This window comes from Pholcus phalangioides, unplaced genomic scaffold (genome assembly GCF_987345545.1).
Source record: "Pholcus phalangioides strain wild (caught in Gottingen) unplaced genomic scaffold, Ppha-v1.0 ptg000011l_1, whole genome shotgun sequence".
NCBI lineage: Eukaryota > Metazoa > Arthropoda > Arachnida > Araneae > Pholcidae > Pholcus > Pholcus phalangioides.
In genome coordinates, this window is record NW_028301604.1 from 21,078,698 (window position 1) to 21,100,751 (window position 22,054).

The following is a 22,054-nucleotide window of genomic DNA, read 5'->3' on the forward strand; positions in this document are numbered from 1 at the left end:
ATTCAAGTGAAATATTCAATCCCGTTAGAAACCAAGATCAATTATTTTCTTTCACGATTGGCGCTTTTCCCTCTTCGTGTAGAGCAGCGGTTCTCAATCTTTTTTGGTTCGCGGAGCCCTTTCTAGTACATAATGTCTATGACGGAGCCATGTAAACATATTATTTATTTCTCCATCAAAGTTACTGATTTACTTTTATTATTCAAAAACATTTATAATTATTTTTTTTTCAAATTTACGGTTTTACATTTTCCTCGAGTGGCCGCGAAGCCCCTGGAGAGTTCACACGGAGCCCCAAGTGCTCCGCGAAACTCCGGTTGAGAACCGCTGGTGTAGAGTAATGTTAACCTTGTATTACGTGTTACATTCGCCCCACCATATTGGCAAATTTATTACAAGATTTGTAAAACGTTAGCCAAACGCCATTTTTTTCCAAAATCAACACTTTTTGCCAAAATGTGGCAATTTGTTCTCCTTCACTATCAAGTCAAATTTTTAAAGGGAAGGTATATACAGTGCTTAGGGGTCATTCAAATATTACGTCAGCATCGAGAAGGAGGAGGGGGTTTCGGATTTGCGGATTGTTGATGACAAGGGGGGGGGGGTCAAAAATGGCTAAAAATCTGCTTACGTAATACTTGAATGGCCCCATAGTGTTTACTGCGCGATCATTTTTTTTTTATTTGTATGCTGTCGTTTTGATCAGAATGCATGTTGATCAATGAAACGGCAATATTTCTTGAGTTATTTTAAAATTTCATCGAAACTGTTACGCGTGAAAAGCTTCAATGAAAATGTAAAAATGGTGACTTGTGCGTGACAAATGTGACTGGTGGGAACAGTAAAATACTAGCAACGATTCAATCAGAAACTTTTAATCAAATTATTTTATGAATCGACACATTCAAAATAATTTGATGAATAATTTAGATGAACAATCAATAGAAAAAATCCGAAAATCACTGGTTTCAGATTTTTTCTATTGATTATTCATCTAATCGCATTTCATACCGAATTTATACATGCAGCAACGAAGATTTTCAATTTTCATGTCATTGCAATTGATTTTTATCGCGCTGAAATGTTAATAAATTACTTCACCTTTTCATACAAGATTTTGACGACTTCGAAATTTATTTTAGCCTGCATGATGCACGCAGAACTTGGTCATCTTTTCAGATTAAATCTCACGTAGGAGCGTATTTATGAGAGGGCGGTTGCCCCCGGGCCCCTCTTAGCAGATGCGGACTTAAGGCTCTGGCCATATTAGGCATTATAAATTTTGCCGCCCCTCTAAGATGCTCGTTTCGTAATTTTTTCCTCAAATGTCCTCTCTCCCCTCCCCCCTTAGCTCTCAATTTTCAAAATGAAAGCCACCTCTTTACTGCTTGTTTTTCTAAATATGGTTTCGACTATTGTGTCATACACACTCATAACATAAATGAGCAGTCGTAAAAATTTTAAACTGTATTTGTTAGACTCTTCATCGTGACAGTTTGTAACTTTGATCGATTTCATTCAACAAGTTTATTGTGCTAATCAAGTTAATTGAGTTGCAGAATTGCAATCAAAAGCCGTGGCGCAACCATAGCCCCCCACATCTAGGGCAGGGCGCTTAGACTGAGATCTTTGGCGGGCACCCAGGCCATACTTTTCACGAGCCCTTCTATAGTGAATTTATAGCATAAAAAATAATAATTGTCCCGGGCCCAGGGCTAGAGCCCTATTAGACCCATCCGTGGGGAGGCCCAGAGATGCAGGGCTGTCTTAAGAGCACCAGGGTTTTCAGGCTTCTGATTTTTCTTAGGCCCTACCAGGCAAATTTACATGAATGCTCCTCGAATATTTCAACTATATCTCGTTTTTATGAGGCTCTTCTTCTCTTGAGCCCCGGGCCCATGCGTTGAGACAGCACTGCATGGATGAAATACACTCATGTCCATAAATTAAAGATAATTCAGAATCACACGGAAATCGAAATCTAAAGTAAAAATTTCACCTGTAGAATTATCACACACATCTGCAAGAATGATATGCAAATTTCAGGAAACCACCAGATGATGCCGATAGTGCGTCACAATGACGAGAGTGTAAGGGGGGGGGATATATAAGGAATGGTGGCAAAGAAGTAAAATTGTTCACAAGAGTTCTGTAAGGCGCTCAGTGCCATAAGCGAATAGTTATGACACAGAGGACGCATGTGAATGATTTTTTACGTGGTAGAATTATCGGCCGCCTGGAATGTGAACGTACTCAGATGGAAGTATCCGAGGAACTTGGAATTGCCCAAAGTGTCATCTCTAGGCTTTGGCAACGATTCCAGGATAACGGAAATGTCAGTAGACGTTACAGTACAGGTCGCCCCCGAGTTACAACGCCAAATGAAGACCGGTATTTGGCAGTAATTGCCGACCTGTCTCGTCAGCTATCTGCAGCTACGGGTACCACAGTTTCAAGGCAAACCGTGTACAAACGTTTGGAAGATATTGGTCTATATGCTCGCAGGCCTGTCAGATGTGTTCCGCTCACGGCAACTCACTGTCGGTAGCGATTAGCCTGGAGTAGAGAACATGCAATGTGGACATCGTCACAGTGGGCTTGTGTGATGTTTTCCGACGAATCCAGGTTTAGCTTGCAGTCTGATTCACGTCGGACTTTCATATGAAGAACGCCAGGTACCCGTTACCACCAAGACAACATCATTGAACGACACCGTTACGGTGGTGCAGCATTGCTCGTTTGGGGTGGAATTATACTGGGTTTCAGAACAGATCTGCATGTTCAAACCGGAACCATAAAAGCCCAAATTTATCGGGACATCATTCTGGAACAACATGTACGTTTGTTTAGGGGTGCCATGGGCGCAGAATTTGTGTTTATGGATGACAACGCCCGTCCTCACCGAGCAAACATCGTAAACGAATGCCTTGAATCTGAGGATATAACCCGTATGGAATGGCCAGCATTCTCACCTGACTTGAATCCGATAGAGCATGTGTGGGACATGCTTGGCCGACGAGTTGCAGCCCGTCAACCACCTCCTACATGTGTACTGGAACTTCGGAGAGCATTGCTTGCTGAGTGGAGTGATCTTCCCCAAGATCAGATCGATAATTTGATACTCAGCATGCCTAGGCGTTGTACGGACTGTATTTCATCGCATGGGAGACATACAATGTATTAACCATCATACCAACCATGTAATAGTAAGTTTTTGTAAAGGAGATATTTTTTACAATTGCTCCAGGGATCAAAAATCGTAGTTTTTATGAATGGTATCATACATACACCATCGTTTTTGTTCTTTATCTTTTGTTTAATAAATGGGCTTTATGAATAAGTAACGTTTGTTTTGTTTCTGAACCTTTATTTGCCGGAGCTGGCATTATCCTTAATTTATGGACATGAGTGTATGTAAATCTTCGGAAACTTTGAAGTTGGAACTTGAAAAAAAATCTGATCTTAAAATTGTTAGCGATATTTTATTCATTTAAACGAGACAAACCAAATGATCACAGACGTAGTGTAACTTTGATATTAAGTAAAAAAACATTTTCAATTTTGGGTATAACGATCGCGTAAAAAAAACAACAAAAAAGAAGGAAAAAATGGTTTGCTTTTTTTCGATTTATCATTAGGGTTATGGCATGAATGTCGCTCTTCAGTTGTTAATACAAGATATACGGAAGACTGGATGTTGTGAAGATATTTATTATTTGAGATATTAATTTTTTTAAGGAAAGAAAAACTCTATCTTCTCTGTAGCTTAGTGGTCAGAGCACTCGTCCAGCAATCGAGGGACCCGGGTTCGACTCCCGGTAGAGGCAGAGATGAGTTTTTTCTTCCATAAAAAAATTAACATCTCAAATAATAAATATCTTCACAACATCCAGTCTTCCGTATATCTTGCATTAGGGTTATACTACTGTTATATAGTTTCAAAAACGCCAAGTTGTACGTTCGGTGTAAAAACACTTCTCCATATTAGTTTTTTACAATGAATCGCGTGTGTAATTATTGGGCGGTCGATAGTTACCGCCCTGTATAGTCACATTTTTCTCAACATATATTTCACTTGAAAACTTTTTCTTCACAGCTCTCGGTGGCACCCTCTTCACTAACTGTCATAACTCCCCCTTCATCTGATTTTCACCCGTGGCTCCCTTAGAATATCCCAGTACAACAGTGGGGGGGGGGGAGTATATGGCCCAGGTTTTTCTGCATACCGCGGCACGCCATTTCAAAATGGCAGTTCCATTACTATTCTCGAACCAAATTGCGTGATACGGCTCACTGAGGTGCCGTGATTTTGCCGGGCGCTGGACCCGAGGGGGAGCAAATTTCATTCCGAAACCTCTCCTTCAACATTGCAAGGAGGCGTCAAAATGTGCGCTTGCCCCGGGTGACCAAGCATCTAGTTGCGGCCCTGCCTACACCCCTGTCATCACTGTTATATATATATTCGCTGATATATTCGTATTCCCTTACTTATCCCTCTAGTTAACAGTGTTCAACCACATAGATTTTAGATGTTTTCTGTATTAGTTTTCCTTGTTTTAAGACAGTGTTTTACAGCCTTTGCCAAATATGTGATCTATGAAGGCATCCGTACAAAGAAAGGATCCGAAAGGATTCCTTTTTTTCCAAATTGATTATATCATGATTTCAAACGTACCCTAAACAATGTATTTAAAAAAGAAAAATATAGTTAAGAATATATAAAATTTATTTATATACAACTTGAACTTCTATTTATCTCAGACTCGTCTTAGTAATTAGTTTGCGTTGTCCGTCGTTTCAACTTTTTTCCAACTCCATATCATCTTTCTGCAATTGCCGTCGTTCTTATTGCTGTTAATGCTGAATCGTTTTAAAAAGAAGAAACATCTTAAAGAAAAATCGATGATTAAAATAAAAATTATTTGAAACAAATGTTAAATAAAAATGGATTTAGAATAAATTTTAAAAAAGTAAAATAAAAAAGCGTTTTACTTTAAAAACAATCGAAATAAGTTTTTAAAATAATAAAAATAAGAAATAATTAATTACAAAAATAATTTTGAATGATTGAAATAAAATAAAGAAATGAAACAAAAAAATTACAATAAAAATAGAATAATACAATAAATGAAAGAAAATAAAAATGTTGAATGATTAAAAATAAAACGGTAATACAAATAAAATAACAAAGATAATGAAAATATGAAATAGATGAAAAAACTAACAGTGAGCACAAATAGATGAGACACACTGGATAACAAAAATAATAAAAATTAAATAGATAAAATAAGAACAATGAGAAAATAAAATAAAGAATTAAGAAAACAAAAGCATAAAAATTGAATTAAAATTTTTAATGATTAATAAAATAAAGTAGTAAATAAAGTCAAATAATTTTGAATGATTGAAATAAAATAAACAAATGAAAAAACAATCGACAATAAAAATAGAATGATATAATAAATGAAACTTTACGAAAAATAAAATTAAAATATTAAGTGAAATGAAGCACAAATAAATCAAAATAAAATAATTCAATTTTTATTCTTTTGTTTTCTTAATTATTTTATTCTCCCATCGTTCTTATTTTATCTATTTAATTTTTATTATGTGTAGGTCACTCTCTCTATTTATAGGTCGCGTTCCGTCGAATCGCTGCTTGTAAATACGTGTAAATACAATAAATTTGTATTGTCCATCAAATTGCTTCATGGTTTGCCATCTCAAGTGCTTGTGTGTGAGACATTATCCGGAACAATATATTTATACATTTGTGTACTACAGTATTAGTTGGTATCACCTACCTTCCAAATCGCTATGCGTGAATATGTAACTGGGTGTATATTTATGTTATAGGTCTGCTGATTGCCATGGTAACATTTTATTTTCAAAGTAATGGCGGACTTGAAATTCAGAAACCATAGAAAGTCGTATCACTGGGAAGTGTGCAGGTGTCAAGCTGCACCTTAAAAAGCCCTGGAAATGCTGCAGATTTTCACCAACTCTCAATATATTGATATATCCTACATTTTGTTCTGTTAGAATTATTGCATTGTAAATAGTTAGAACTTTAAAGACGTTTTTTTCACACTTTTTAACAATTACTTTTTTTATTCACCCTAGATTCGACGCCACTTATAGAGTAGAGTCTGCCCGTGCAGAGGATGGCCCTTGAGCAAATTGCACAATTTTTTTTATATATGATGACTAGCTATTTAAATAACATTTTTGAAATTTCAAAAAATTGGACATGAATTTAGCACGTTTTTATTTGTAATTAAACTTCCAATTAATTAAATTTCTAATTGATGGAAATTAATCATAATAATTATAATTTTGGGAAACCCCATGTGACAAAAAAAAGTTAAGGAAAAAATTATTTCTGTTGATAATCAGGGAAAAAATTCAGATAGAAAATCAGAATGAAATTTCTGAAACTTTCATGTTTTAAAAACTCTAAAAAATCGAATGGAATGGAAACGGACTATGCTGATGTATCAGGAGGGATGATTTCTTGCGTTGGTTCGTTGCAACGTCTCGTATATATTATACACAGACCTACTGTTCCAAGACAATTCGGTGTTAGCGAGGGATCAATCTCCCCTTCCGTTTGGATCCGCACTTGTCCCAGGGAGTTCCATCGACCGACACCGACATTTATAGGATTGGATTTTGAGTTTAATGGCGCAAGGGCTAATAAGGCCAAAATGCGCCAAAACAACCGACATTTATATATATATCTGTGCAATAAATTTCGCCTTCTTGGATGAGGGTAGAAGGGGAAAGATGGGGGGGGGGCAGCACGAGAAGAAAATATGGTGCAAAGGGCCATCGGCTAACAAAAAATTGGACAACCACTGGACCATATATTTTCTTTTAATTTAAATTTTTTAATTTATTCAATCATGATTTGACGCTTTATAATACTAAGAACATCCATCAATGGATCACTAGTGGATTCGTTCGGATGAACACAAAGAATCGTGTTAACGAAAAAACTTCATAAAAACTTCGTTTATCATTTTTCCCGATCAGTTATCAGATGATTTTTTTTTCTGATGGTGCGATGACACGAAGGAAACGTAATGTCTTTCTTACGAAATAATTCAAATGCTTCTAAATCCATTTGCAGACACAGATTTATGGCTTTGCCACGTGCTAGCTATTCGAATTGCTCTGCCTTTTTCACGTTATAATTTAAAGTTCCTGACCACGAATTACTAAAATTTGCCGCCCCTCCGAACTTGCTACCCCGGCCGGCTTAACACCCTGTACATACGGATCCGGACCCGCATCCGCTCCGTGTGAAAGGGTCCTTCAAGTTGGTAGACCACTGTAAATCATCTTCAGCTGCAAGATCACTGATATTATCGGGGTTTCGCGATGGAAAGAGAGATGGGGGTGGGTGGCGGCGATAGTTTAAGGTGTCGTGGTTATCCCAATCCGATTTTCGAAAACTAAGTCGATCGCGGGAACTTGCTGGGAAAATATGAAAAAAATAATAAAATCCCTAACCTTCTAATTTCGTAACTTTTTCAAGGAAAGACCGGATGGATTATCTTTTTGACATGTTTGTGGCACTTCAAAAAAAACCTGTTTTGCGGTAAATTTGAGAAGGATAAATAAAAATTGACCACTCTACGCTGAAGGACGTAATATTGCGTTCAAATGCCTGTGGAATGCACTCAGACAAGCTTTGTAACCCTAGGAATAGTTGCTTTCTTTTACGTTCCTCTTATTTTTATACAATTATTGACTCCCCCCCCCCCACACACACACACGATGTACCCTTCTACTATATACAAATAAGAGAATAGAACAGGGTGGACAAGGAAGTAGCGGGGGAGAAGGGAATTGGGGATCTGGTACCCCCTCCCCGAAATGTAAGTAAATGACCAAAAAAAGGGAAAAAGATGGCCAAATCTATTGCTCTACCACTTTGGTGTCATCCCGCTCCGAACGAAATTTCTGGCTATGGGCCCGAGGTTAGGTGAGGGTGAAAAGAGAAATCTACTTCCTATACCTACTTCTCTTATTTCTATTCTCTCTCTTATCTATTAAACTGTTTTCCTTTCATTTTTTTTTTGTTTTTGTTTTGCCTTCCTTTTGTTTCCCTTCAACTTCTTTCCCTTTCTCTAACATACGGTTAGCTTAGGACAAGGTTACCATTTATCGTCCATCCGTCAAATAGAAATCATGCAATTTCTCGCCAATACCTTTTAAGCGAAGGGGTTAAATATTTTAGGATTGAAAATTTTTGTTTCAATGGAAAAAAAGCACACATGGTTAGCCCGCGAGTTTTTTTTCCTTCTCCAATACAGTACTGTACTTTGCAATAGTCTGTTTTTCAAACAGAGATTCAAAGAGAGTGTTCAAAGTCACATCCATCGACTATGGAAGATGGGAGGAATAAAACACTATCTCAGAAAGAATCAGTGGTGCGACAAAAAAAAAGACTAGAAAGAATCACCTTGCGGCACGCGAGAACAAATTTTTTGGCACCATTTTCCAAAATTCCACGCACACTGAGGAAAAAAATTAGCTATTTGGTGCAGTAAAATACGAATATACACTATTGGAGCAAGATGACACAGGATGTTAATTTTGGCACAGTGCGACACAGAGTACCCCCACCCCTGTATATGAAACATAAAATAAAAGAATATTGAATTAGTAAAAAAACATTAAACTTGTCTATTTTTCTTCAAAGCTACTCCGAGTGGCAAGACATGTCCATTTTTAGAAAATTTACAGCCAAGTGTGAAATCTGCCAGTGAAGAAATTGAACATGATGTTATTGATTTAACATCTTGCAAAGGTAATTAATCTTTTTCATCTTAATATTGTATGTGATGATCACATTCCATTCTATGAAAATTACTGTTTTTCTTATCCTTATTAACAAAATACCATGGTTATCAATAATAAAAATATCAATACAGTCGAAATATTTTTATTATTGTCGGGATACAATCCTGTTATAATGAATTCCAATGAGACCAGAGAATTCACTTCATTACAACAAAAATTCATTATAAAGGAACTCCAGATTTTTACATTGTTCCTATATAAACTTCTGGGGATTAGAAAAGTTTTCATTAAAATGAGATTTTTGCTATAACGGTATTCATTAAAACGGGCATTGACTGTATAATAGAAGAAATGATTGTTTGAAATGTATTCAAAACTTCAACGCATTTTTTCTTCCTTTTATGTCTTTGCATAAGCATACCAAAAAATGGGGATTCAAACGCAAACCTCTGTATATGTTATACATTAATATGCTTACTTAATTTTTAAAGTATGTTTTGTAAAAGTTTATTTTGCTTATCCTTTGATATCAGATAGTTTTTCAAACTACTTAGGCTAATCTGAACCTATACAGAACAAATAGCATCATACTGATGCAGAAAATTTTATAGATACAGAGAATGTACTTCCCAATTTGTATTTCCATGCTCAGTTCTGTCTTGCGCCTATCAATATGTATTTCCATGCTCAATTCTGTGTTGTGCCTATCAATATGTTCAATGATTTTTTTTATATAACATAGGTTTAATTTACTTTCTCTAGATAAGTTTCCATATGAAGAATTCTTTTCCAATCAAATTGCCAAAAAAAAACTTGATCACTCATACAGAATTTTCAAAAAAGTCAATCGCTTAGCTTCAAGTTTTCCATATGCAAATGAATTTAGCAGTGGCAGGAAGGACATAGTAGTTTGGTGCTCCAATGATTACCTGGGAATGAGTCGACATCCAAAAGTAAAGACTGCTGTGATGTATGTAATTTTGTTTCAAAATCCTAATTCCATCTTTGAAGTTCAGCAGTGTATTTAGCTTTTATCAGTTTTTTTTTTTCAATATAATTGAATAAGACAACTTTTTAACTATTCTCAGAAGCAGATTAAGGTCGGTTGAGGCCGCGGGCACAGAAGAAAATATTGGGTCCCTTAAATTAGAAAAAAGTGAAAAGTTGACGTTTTCTGGGCCCTTCAGAAGTTGCCACCTGCTGTTAAATCTCCCTCTGACTATACTGTGATAATTTTAGTGGTCTAGCTTTGCCACAAAACATCTAGGATTAAATTCTAGTTTGGGTAAAAATTAGTTTATGTAGCTGTGGTCATCGGTTCAAAGATTTGCATGATACAAGTGATTTATCAGAAGATATGGTCACATGATAAAATATTTTTACATCTTAAATGTTTTGTTTTTAAATCAATATGGTTCATAGTTACCACTGAGGAGATTAAGAGCAATCAGGGCCGCAATTAGATAGGCTACTTGGTCACCTGGGGCAAGCGCACATTTTTGCTCCTCCTTGTAATGTTGAATGAGAGGTTAAGGGTAGAGATGGGACGAATATTCTGTAACTATTCTGTATTTGGCCCTGTTCCTGAATATTCAGTTCTGCTGAATAATGCTTAGGTAATTGGCTGAATATTTGTGTAAATCCAAGCACAACAAACAAATTTTAAAAAACTATTAGTTGGAATTTTTCCCATAAGTTAAAAATTTACTGATTATGTTTTATTGTGTGGTGTATGGGGTCATTCCCAAAAAAATGTATAAACCATTTCCGAGACTTAGTAAAAAAATTATAAAGGTTCACGACATTCTAGTAGTAATTTTTATTTTATCTAGACCATCATTTAATTCTGTCAAATAGTATTTCTTAATTTGTTTCAGATGGTGTCTAACTTTTTTTTAATCATTGTTTGCAGCAAAACTTCACCTGTCCCAGCTTGAAAAAAAAGTGTTAAACAAGTAAACTTGGTGCAAATCTGAATTTTTTTTGAAAACTTAAAATTTATGTATGTGCCATAAATGAATGAAACTGACATTAAAATTTCGAAAAAAAATTTCTTTTGAAAATTTTGTCCATGTCCCAATATTTTTCCCTTCATAAAATGTCCACTCTGTTACGACCATTTGTGAGAAACACATTTTTATATACCAGATTGAATATGAAAACACTTTTGAGCTCATTGAAAGGTTTAGTTTTAATGCTTGATCAACAATTTTGGGTTTGACTTTTGAAAAATGACTTAAGATTCATGTTGCGTCTTTAGTACAAGATTTTTCACTGTTGAATGTCCACTCTGTTTCGTCATTGTCATAAATAATTAAGTTTTGTTTTTCATCTATATGAACATTAAGCAATAGTACATGGAGATATGCTTCAAAATATAATAAAAGTTTTTATCAATCATTTAAATTTTTAATGAAAAAATAATTTAGGCTTATTTGTCCACTGTTACATGTTAAAAAAACTCAAGCAACAGAATTGAAATTATGATTTAAAGTAAAGTTTTCTTAGTTAAGAGATTTTGAAATTTTTAAGTTCAATTTAATAAGTTCAATTAAACCCATTGAATTTAAACCCTTTACAACATTCCCATCATGTTATTTTTTCAGTTAAATACCAAAGTTAAGTAGTTTACAGATCGTCAAAATTAATACCAGTACAGATCCAAGAAGATATGTCAATGTCAAAAGGGGCATTTTAGTATGAGTAAAGGTTGTTTTTTGATAATAATCCTGTATTTTATGGGACAGAACCATTATTTTCCTATATTATTTTTGTTTCCAGGCTCTAACTCCCCCCCCCCCCCGTTCAATGTACTCTTGATCACTAATATGAGAGGCATAAACATCAGATATACCAACATCAAATTACTATTGAATTTCAACAAAAAAATTTGAAGTAAAAGAAAAATCATCCTGATCATATAATATACAGCTGAGCAAGTCTAGTGTCCACTTTGATCAGATTTTAAAAATTTTACCCAAGCCAAAATTTGAAACTATGAGGGAGGCGTGTTTTTTTTTAATTTGCTCATGGCATGGATGTTTCTTAAATGTTGTAGAGGCGTTTCTCGGACACCTATCACATTGTGTATATAATTGTCAAGAAAATAAAAGTGTATTTGCATAACCTATTCAGAATATTTGAGATAGAATGGACAGAAATGTTTAACTGAGAGAAAGCTGTAAAAATGATGTCCACTCTGTTACGGGAAGCATTTTTGCAGTTCACAAACAAAAAATTAAAGAACATTTCAAACTAAGACATTAAATTATAAATTACCAACCCATTGTCCATCAGAAATAAAAGTTTTGATTTTAAGTAATTAAATATAGGTAAAAAAATAAACTTTTCTATATGCTGTTTCGAAAAAATCATTAAAAACCATCAAAACAGAAAAAAAAAAATTAAAAAAAAAAATTTTCAGCATATGTGTAAGAAATAAGTTGATTTCATTATTTTAAGGTAGAAAAACCAGCAGAAATATTTATTTTTTTACAGCATATTTGTTTTCATAACAAAATCCAGTGGACAAAATCCTTGACTTTCAGTGTCATAAAACCCCAAAAATAAAATACTATTACGAAACAAAAGTGAAAAATATTTATGAACTGTTAAACTTCAAGTCATTGGCTATAGTTTGAGGTCAATTTTATTTTTGAAAATTCAACTTTGAATTTTTCATTTCAAAAATGTGGAATGTACATTTTTCTGAGAATGACCGTAAACAGTGCCGTCTTAATGCACTACCCAGGGTCTTAAAAGAAAAGAGGCCTCACAAAAATGAGATTTGTTTGTAATTTTTGATAGTAAGTATGTAAATTTGTCGGGGAAAGTCTCAGAAAAATCATTTGGCTCAGGGGCCCATGATGTTCTTAAGACGGCCCTGCCCATATATCCCTTTCTGTCAACAAGGTTGTCAGGTGGTTTCTAGGATAAGGAAAATATGCAAACTAAAAATAGAATCCTACTGCAATAAGGTGGAAGTAAGCATGAATTACACAAGTCAAGTTCACTGCTGAAGGATAATTCTAGACAAGATATCTATTGAGCTACTGAAAGAGCCAAAAAGGACAGAAGAACATCTAAAGAGGAAAAATAAGAAAATAAGTGGTAAATTTTGCGATGCATAACTAGTTGAGAGTAAATAATGATTGACATTTTCTTAATTATATGTCAAATTGCAACAAGTGGTGAATAAAAAATGATTCTGTAAGTAATATTAAAATACAATATATCATTGTCAACATGGCAATAAAAATCTTTCAATTACCAGTTTTTTTTTAATATTTAAATAATAAATTGCATAATTAAAATTCAATATCAATAATTTGATATTACCAATAATTGTATATCCAATTAAAAACACCATTTTTTCTGTCTTCACTACTTCTGATTGATTCTAGTGAGTGTAGATTGTAGCGTAACCATTAGCTACTCTTCCCGTGATTCATACATCCATTAAATAAGTCTTTAGGCAATTCAAGAAAAATATTGGCAAATTTCAGATCAAACTATTTATTCACACATAATTCATATGATTAAATAACATTAGCTTATTATTACTTCCGTATTACTATTAAATCATTTAACCATGATCTCAACATTTAGCAAAAAAAACCATTATCACCAGTTCATGTCGACAGCATTCCTATTAATCGGAGAAATTGCCACGATTTCTCAGCAGGGTCGGACCACGAGCCCAGAAACAATCGACATCGATTGGTGAGAGTTCACTATCACTGTTGAAGATCAGCACATTGAAGACGAAACACACAATCACACAGGGATGTTAGTAGATTGACACAGTTAATCATCTCGAGGATTTCACCAGATTATGACGATGATGGCATCACTATGTCACCTCCAAGAGGATAGTGGGAGACAGCGTCATCGGCAAGCAGACGTAAATCACATTGCCGTAGGACGTGCAATACTCATCTCAACCACTTTATCACCCATAGAACTCACCCAAATCATTGATGAACTTTAACAAGAGAAATCATTATAACTAATGACGAACTACCCAATGTAGTATGAAGCACTTCACCTAAAAATATTAATCAAATATAGTTAAAGAACTAGAACAACATCCCTTGATCAGGGCCATAACTAGGCTGGGGCAACCGGGGCACTGCCCCAGGGCCCTGAGCCAACTGAGGGCCTACAAAAAAATGTACACTTATTTTACATAATAACCCTTTTAAGGAGGCCTCTAAGAAAAAGTCTGCCCCGAGAAGGCAGACTACGGTCCTGCCCCTGATGTTAGTTTGCAATGTCCCTTGTGGGAGTTGCTTGCCCGGTTCGAAATATCCAGTAATTTGTAGTAGCAAACAACAAGTGGAAAATTATCACAACTTTCGAATGAAAATATTATTTATTAAGTTTGGATGTAAGTTACACAATTTCAACACTAGCTTAATTTGACATAAAACCCTCTATACAAGATTCATCAAAAAACTGGTTATTTGTGGAGATGAAGATTACAAGGAAGAAAATTCATCACTGCCCCCATGGGGACACGAACCCCGGTCTCTCGCTTGTCGGACGAGGGCTCTACCATCTAAGCTATGGAAGCAGATAGAATATTTCAACCTTGGAGCGTATATATATGTTGAAAGGCACTGTACATGGACGGCGTCAACAATCAACTAATAGCTCGTGAATGACAAAGGCCAACCAGATGGCCATATGCATATAGAAACATCCTCTCCACTTGTCAATACAAGATTCATCGAAAGACTGTGGAGACAAGTGGAGAGGATGTTTCTATATAAAACCCTCTATTCAATATTGACAAAAAGGAACGCTCTCACTGGTTTATGGTCAGTCAATAATCAGTCTTATTTGCCGGTCGGAGGCCCGACATTGATAGTCACTTCGGTGCAGTGTAGCCTGATCAGTACCAGCGGAGGTCTCTCGGTAGGGGACCGGATCACCTCGATCAGCTCCAGGGGGGCCTCTCGGTTGAGGGCCGGATCTACTCCAATGGGGGCCTCTTGGCTGAGGGCCGGATCACCTCGATCAGCTCCAGGGTGCCTCTCGGTTGAGGGCCGGATCAGCTCCAGGGGGCCTTTCAGTTGAGGGCCGGATCAATTCCAATGGGGCATCTCAGTTTAGGGCCGGATCACCAAGATGTTATGTTACTGCATGTACCCTTGACGAGGCCAGCTGCTATGTTATTTTCCGTCCAACATCAGCAATGAAGTATTTTCAACTATGAAGATAAAATAATCCTTTCGGTTCCAGACCTGCCGGGAAACAAATTTAGACACTTAATCTATTTCATTTTGAACAACTATTGGATCATTTTCCCAGCCTAGGGCCAAATGAAGTGGTAGCAAGACGGAGAACTGTCAAACTAGAGGGTTTCAGTTGAATGAACACAACAAAGGAAAAGAGCAGAGTGAGCGTTGTTACAGCGTACGGCCGGTATTGAAAGGAAAAACTCCCGACCGCACCTCTAACCAAGCTAATCGGCTTCAAGGTCACCTCATTTGCATGCGATTGCAGGCGGCAATCATCACGATCGGTCTTAATCGTCGCCATACGATCACAGCTGCCAATGAATAGCAACAAAGGTAAGCATATATGTTTTTATGAGATGGCAACTTCAGACTTTTATGCCAGGGGCCCTTCAGTACATTACAAGTTGATCATTTGATCATTTTTGTCTCACCACGGTCATTTTCTGCACACTTGGGCTAATTAGACCAGGACCTACAATTTATTGCCGATTCCGAATGGCAGGCTTGTTTTTTTTATACTCGTCGAGAGGTTGGTGTGCTAACCCCTCGATGGGGGACTCCTTGTGGTAGCAATTTTTCGCTGTGGTCAAGTCACCATTTTTTTGTTGTACCCCTGTGTCAGGAAAGTTTTCTGATAAGGACGAACTGGGTATCGAACTTGCGACACCTCTGAACATCCTTTGGTACTTTAGGTGAGTATCTTATCGACCTGGGCTACTGTGCCCTTCATGTTAGTAAGTTATGAAGAGCTCACTGCTCTACATCCGAAGCTGCTAACCAAAAGCAGGATGAAAGAATGTGACTGACTGAGATTTTACGTTATCGAAGGTGACGGGCATTGAGCACCCTTGTTCTCTCCATATAGGTATGGCACCATGTGTGCAGGGATCTCTGAAGAGGAATTTTGAATTTGGAAAAAAAAAAATGTAAGTTTAGTAAAAGTCCAAAAAGGAGCAAATTTAGCACTGGAGTGCTCTTTTCAGTCAGTGCAGTCTTCATAACGCTTTACGAAAACTTAAGATTTTAAATTGCATAACGGCAAGATGAACGTGAAGCCATTCAGGAAAAACCATGAGCATGTCCGGATGAGATTGAATTAACATCCTTTAATTAACAATAGTAACTATTGTTAATGAAAGGGGATATTGATATTTTCCAGAAATCCAGGGATTAATGGAAAAATCCCTGGATTTGCATCTGCTCTGATGCTCTGCTCTGCGCCTACTATTTATAGTAGTGGAGAACGGGTTTGTCTTTGGACCAATCGGAGTGCTGCTGGCTTTCGGCACCCAAAGAAATTAATGACGTCACTTAATGGATTTGCATACTGACATGTGGAATGAATTATTTTTCAAACACTATCATTTTTCTGGTGGCAATAGTCTCAACAAGATGAAGTTGATCAGGCTTCTCCACAATGCTTACATGAATATGGCAATTTGAGACCATGGAATTATTATGATGGAATGGTAGTCCACGGGTACCTCTGCCCGTGAGACAAGGTATTTAATAAAACTGCAATTCATTTCATCAGATATAAAAATATTTCAACATAATAAAATAACATATTATGCACAAATAAGAAATATACATTCACAAATCCCCTGACTCGACCGGGTCTTCTACCAGGGTACCATTTAGTGTTAGTTGCTAATGGAACATGTGAGCCATAAGGGCAATATGTTACAAGATGTTTTCTTTCTTGAAGATCCTGGTACGATAGGCTTTGATAACTCTTTTTAATGAAAAAGACTAGATTCGGCTGACAAGCAGCATTTTTCATCCCCATATAAAAACTTTAGTAGTAAAGCCCAAGAATTCCGCATATTTCTCGCTAATGTGAAATCTATAGTTTCACTAAAACTGCCTTTTCCGATTAAATTTCTCATGGCACTGTCAAACATTGCTCATCAGTGAGAACGTATGGGTTGTATCTGAGAATTTCTCTCATATTTGTCTCAGCTACATCGTGAAATCCAAAGCATTTCATCATTAAACAATTTAACTATGTTATACATCTTCAATTTGCAAGCCCATTTCCAGGATAAAGGTTAAGCTCCTAGCCAAATTTTGCAAGTTGGAATTCCTAGAATCTACTTCCAAAAATTGCATTAAAGCAAAACTGTGTAGAGCGAGGGATAAATTTATTTGTATTTCAATGTGTTGGTAAATGTTTTCATGCTTTTTTCTATGCACAAATTCGATCAGTTTGCAAGTACCTATCTGGAAACTCAAAAGTTCTATAAAGTAATCACTTCCATTTCTCTATTTCATTTAGTGAAGCTGTTGAAGATCATGGAGCTGGTTCCGGTGGGACCCGTAACATCTCAGGCAATTCCATTTATCATGAGCAACTAGAAAAAGAATTGGCCGAGTTGCACCAAAAAGAAGCAGCTTTGCTTTTTACATCTTGTTATGTTGCAAATGATTCTACCTTATACACATTAGCGAAAGCATTACCAGGTAAAATAAACCATTCAGCAAATACTATTTCATCTAATTTTGATAGTACTCTATTGGAAAAAAAATTGCTTTGGTCAATATTCACAAAGTACAAAAATATAAAAGTACCGCAATTGAAAACTATTTACATTTTTACAATTACATTCTAAATTAAACAGCAAATAGAATGAAAATTTTGGTATATGAATTTTAATTATTTTTTGACAGACTTATTTTTTGCGACTAAATCATTTAAAAAAACTTTGTTATTGTATTTAAATTCAAGTGTACCGCAGGATGAAGAAAGGACTGACTTCTCGAAACACTGTCAATGCTCGTTTTTAGAAATTGGACTTGAAAACCATAAAAGTATCATAAAATCAAAAGTTTGTAAATAGGAAAGGCGTCCAATGAAATGGAATATTGTTTTGGGACCAGAGGAGTAGTTGGTGAAAACATATGGGTTCATAAATTCGAAGTTCTTAAAATCCAGTGTTGACTGAAGAACTATATCAGGTCCAGATATGTGTCACCTAACCTAATATATGCTATTATTATATTGTACGATATCAGTAAACGACATCAAATGATATTGAGAGCTCTGCGTTCTTCTATATCTGTGTGCTACTGGGGATTTTTTTTAGAAATACAGATTTTTGTGAATTTAAGAAAATTACAGAATCGCAATAACTCAAGTAAAATTTCATTTAAAATTTCAGGGTTTTTTCTTACGAATAATGCTATGCAACAGTACAAATATACAGAATAGTTTCGGAAAAGTAAAAACACCAATACCACAAAGTTGGAAACTCTAATTACATTCAAACTTGAAATGTTCCAGTTCAAGCTCTGATAGATGGTGGTACAATGTTAGAGTATCTTTTATATTTTTTATTTTGTGTGCAATGTAAAAATTTCATAACACACACATCACAGTTGGATTTATTCTATTAGTTCTTTCATTCAATTTAACATTTGTTATTCATTCAAATTTTTTTCCCATGTTTCAGGTTGCCATATTTTCTCTGATAAAGGCAATCATGCATCTATGATACAAGGAATAAGAGATAGTGGTGTGCCAAAGCACATATTTCGTCATAATGATCCATTTCATTTAGAACAGCTGTTGAAATCAGTTGACAGTTCCATTCCTAAAATTGTTGCTTTTGAAACTGTTCATTCTATGTCAGGCATGTTTTTTTGTTCCCTCATCTTACCTTTTCAAATTTCTATAAGATGTTTTAAGCATTATACTAACAAGATCGTCTAAATTTCAAAATTGTCACCTATATTTCTTTCTTACAGGAGCTGTTTGTCCACTTAAAGACTTATGTCATGTTTCACATAAATATGGCTGTATCACTTACGTTGATGAGGTTCATGCGGTGGGCTTATACGGTGAAAGGGGGGCTGGAATTGGTGAAAGAGATCAAGCTTTAGACGAGATGGACATAATTTCAGGAACTCTAGGTATGCCATTTACTATATTTATCGAGCATTAACCAAGGAGGAAGCAGATTAGTCTATTGCCCAGATCCCTAAAGCAGAATATGACAAAAACTGTGACGCGTGTGACAGAACAATCAGTGCTGCTGCAGAACAATCTACAAGAATTTCAAGAGAAGTGTTGAAAACACTGTTATGGGAATTTTTACAAGACATTTCTAGTCAGCTGAAGGCTTGTTGCAGAACAATGCAAAACATTCTGCTTTGGGGATCGTAGCATTCAAATGAAACTCATTGTGACTGGAAAAGTGTTTTGACATTAACACTAGTTGAGGGTACCCGAGGAGTTTCATTTAGTTTAGATACATACAAAGTTATTCAAAATGGTCATGAGATCATTGATATCTGCCCTTTCTGATTTTTCACTTGTTGCCAGCTATTATGTATTTGATAAGGAGGTCGATATATAAATACTAAGTGGACACATAATGTTTTACTATTTTATAACATACAATATCTACAGGGGTGCCATTCCTGGCATGTTGTTATTCTCTTCTGTTGACATTTTTGAGCAACCTAATAACAGCATTTCTCTGGTGTTGTCAGACACACAACACTGCTCTTCAAATTTGTAACAAAACTGAATTATTTTTGTAGGTACGAAGGTTAGGGGGGGGGGGGTTCATAGGGTGAATCTTTCACTTTCAGAGAAGTCTTAAGTTACTAGCTTTCGAAAAACATTTTAAATTTACATAAGCTCATATGATGGGTCATAAAAATTACAAGAAATAAGGTATCTTTAAGTCTACCATTGTCATTTGTACTGGAGCTATTGATGGTATGGATGATTTTCCTGCCTTCCATTTATAAATTACTCATAAATAAAATTCTAGGAACCACTAGTTCTTGGAGTGCAGAGGGGGTGTGATCGCCTTCCCCCACCCCTGTTGGACCCACTTAAAGCTTGCTCAGATTGAAATACAGTAGTAGCAATTTCCATAGTTTTTATTTTAAGGAAAAACAATTCAACAAACCAAACATAAATCATTAAACTGTAGTGGGAAACAATCATTACCAGTTACCTGTTTCTTTCTTTAGTGTTTTAGTTTGCTTATTTTTTCAACAACTGACTTATGAAATTTATGTTAACTAAATATTGATAATAGGAAAAGCATTTGGAAATATTGGAGGATACATTGCAAGCTCAGCTAACCTCGTAGATATGGTCAGGAGTTATGCTGCAGGTTTTATTTTTACAACATCTTTGCCGATAACTGTGTTGAAAGGAGCACTGACATCCATAAAGGTACAACTATAGTCAATGATCTTTCATTTTAGAGAAGTTTTCATGTAATAGATGCTGGGTTTTTTTTGCACATACTAGGGCCCTATATAGTCAAACCTAAATTTAATGCAACGATCGCGTTCAGATGTGTATTTGAGTATATTAAATCATTGGAAACTTTTCTTCTTAAAAGCATTTCTATTTCATTAAAAAAAAAACAACACTGTATAAAAAATTAAGATTCTCATGAATGATCTTTAACAGTCCCACCCATAGACACTGAAACCTCAGGGGCACAGGTCATTTAGGGCCTCCTTTCATTAGTATTTATGGGAAGGCTTAGCACACCCCAATAATTCATGAGGCAAGGGCCTGGGAGCATAAAAAACAATATGGGTGGTGGAGTAGTTCTGTGTGCTGGAGATATTTTGATACCCTGCCATATGAAGCTTAAACAACTTGGTCTGTTGTTTAAAAAAAATTAGCATGCACTCTACAATCTGCATAGGAAACACCCTCTAGTGGTTCCTAAATTTCCCCCACAATGAACACCTTTGAAAGAAAATATAAGCTTGGTGAGAGTAATCAAGAAGCTATCCATACTTGACACCTGGAAGGCCATGCTGACAATTTTGACCATTTTCGATATTCTCATTTGATTTTCATAATGAACCAGATTATTTAGATAGCTGAAATTTCAACTTTTCATAAAAATACTGAAATTTTATACTGTCCAACTATCATCAAAGTTGGAAAAAAAATTGACTGAGATATTTTCAGTTATACCTAGAGGGACCATGACCAGTGAATTTGACTAATAACATTTTAGATACTTTCATTGCATGCACACAAGGCAGCCGCCAGGCATGAGGCAATGAGGCAGCCGTCTAGGGCGGCATGTTTACAGGGACAGCAGCATTTTTTATGATAGATTCCCTATGACAGTGTTTTCATTCTCACGCGCGCAGATTTTTACATATCAAAATAATTTTGAGGGGGAAAGTATGAATGGGTATAAATAAGCAAGCACAAGTAAATACAATAATTTTGAAATGCTCTATTCAACTCTTTGCTATTTAGTTCATCTCAATACACTTCCTTTCCTGCACTTCCAAAAAGTGTCGCCGGTCTCTACAGATAGACTGGATATAGCCTGACAATATCTTTTCTATAGTTGCATCCACCCTTCGGAAAAGTTCAAAAATTGCATAAGTGATGCATCTGATTCTACAGGTTCAGGTCTCTACAGAAGTGGGTTTCTGAAAATTAGGTTCTTTGTAAAGGATCTTTTCACTCTTTATCAAATTTTTTCTAGTTTACTTTCCTTTTGGCCGAATACCTCAGCAAGTTTGGATTCCTTGTTCATCTTCTGACAAATGTCCCTTTTGGCCAACACAATACTAGAGATAGTGCTATTACTAGCGTGTTGCAGTTTCGGCTCTGAAATGTTTTGACTGCTCGCAGGGCCGGACTTAGGGGGGTGGGAAAGGTTGTCGCACTGGGCCGCAAATTTTCCAAAAGAAACCTTTTCCTTTCTCAGCAGATGTTTTGGAAATTTTAGATTAAAATTTAATTTTTTTCCCATTAAACTATTATTGATTTTGAAAGGCGGCTTTAAAAAGACAGACTTTTCAGTTTATAGACCATATAATACCATTATTAGTGTTATTAGGTATGGAAGTAGGTTATTTCAAAAAAGAAATGAGTATGCCCATGGTCGCAATCTGTGTGTGTGGCCTCTCTTTCTGCTATTAAAGAATAACAGGGCTATATTAACCAAGAAAAAAAAACATGCTTAGGACATAAAACGAAAAGGGACACCACA

The 22,054-nt window shown here is 35.8% G+C and overlaps 1 protein-coding gene and 1 non-coding gene across 4 annotated transcripts in view; both read left to right on the forward strand.

Moving 5' to 3' along the window:
- The window catches only part of LOC149080210 (5-aminolevulinate synthase, erythroid-specific, mitochondrial-like), a 56,265-nt gene that overhangs the window by 30,255 nt on the left and 3,956 nt on the right, over positions 1-22,054 (forward strand). For all 3 annotated transcript variants that reach the window (XM_089239263.1, XM_089239262.1, XM_089239260.1), the window contains exons 3-8: positions 8,711-8,818; positions 9,574-9,781; positions 17,335-17,519; positions 18,509-18,688; positions 18,804-18,968; positions 20,111-20,250. In XM_089239263.1, coding sequence (XP_089095389.1) covers positions 8,711-8,818; positions 9,574-9,781; positions 17,335-17,519; positions 18,509-18,688; positions 18,804-18,968; positions 20,111-20,250 — 986 coding nt within the window. The remainder of the gene's footprint in view (positions 1-8,710; positions 8,819-9,573; positions 9,782-17,334; positions 17,520-18,508; positions 18,689-18,803; positions 18,969-20,110; positions 20,251-22,054) is intronic.
- On the forward strand, positions 3,756-3,827 carry TRNAA-AGC (transfer RNA alanine (anticodon AGC)). The gene has a single exon. It is a non-coding gene; the product is annotated as a tRNA-Ala (tRNA).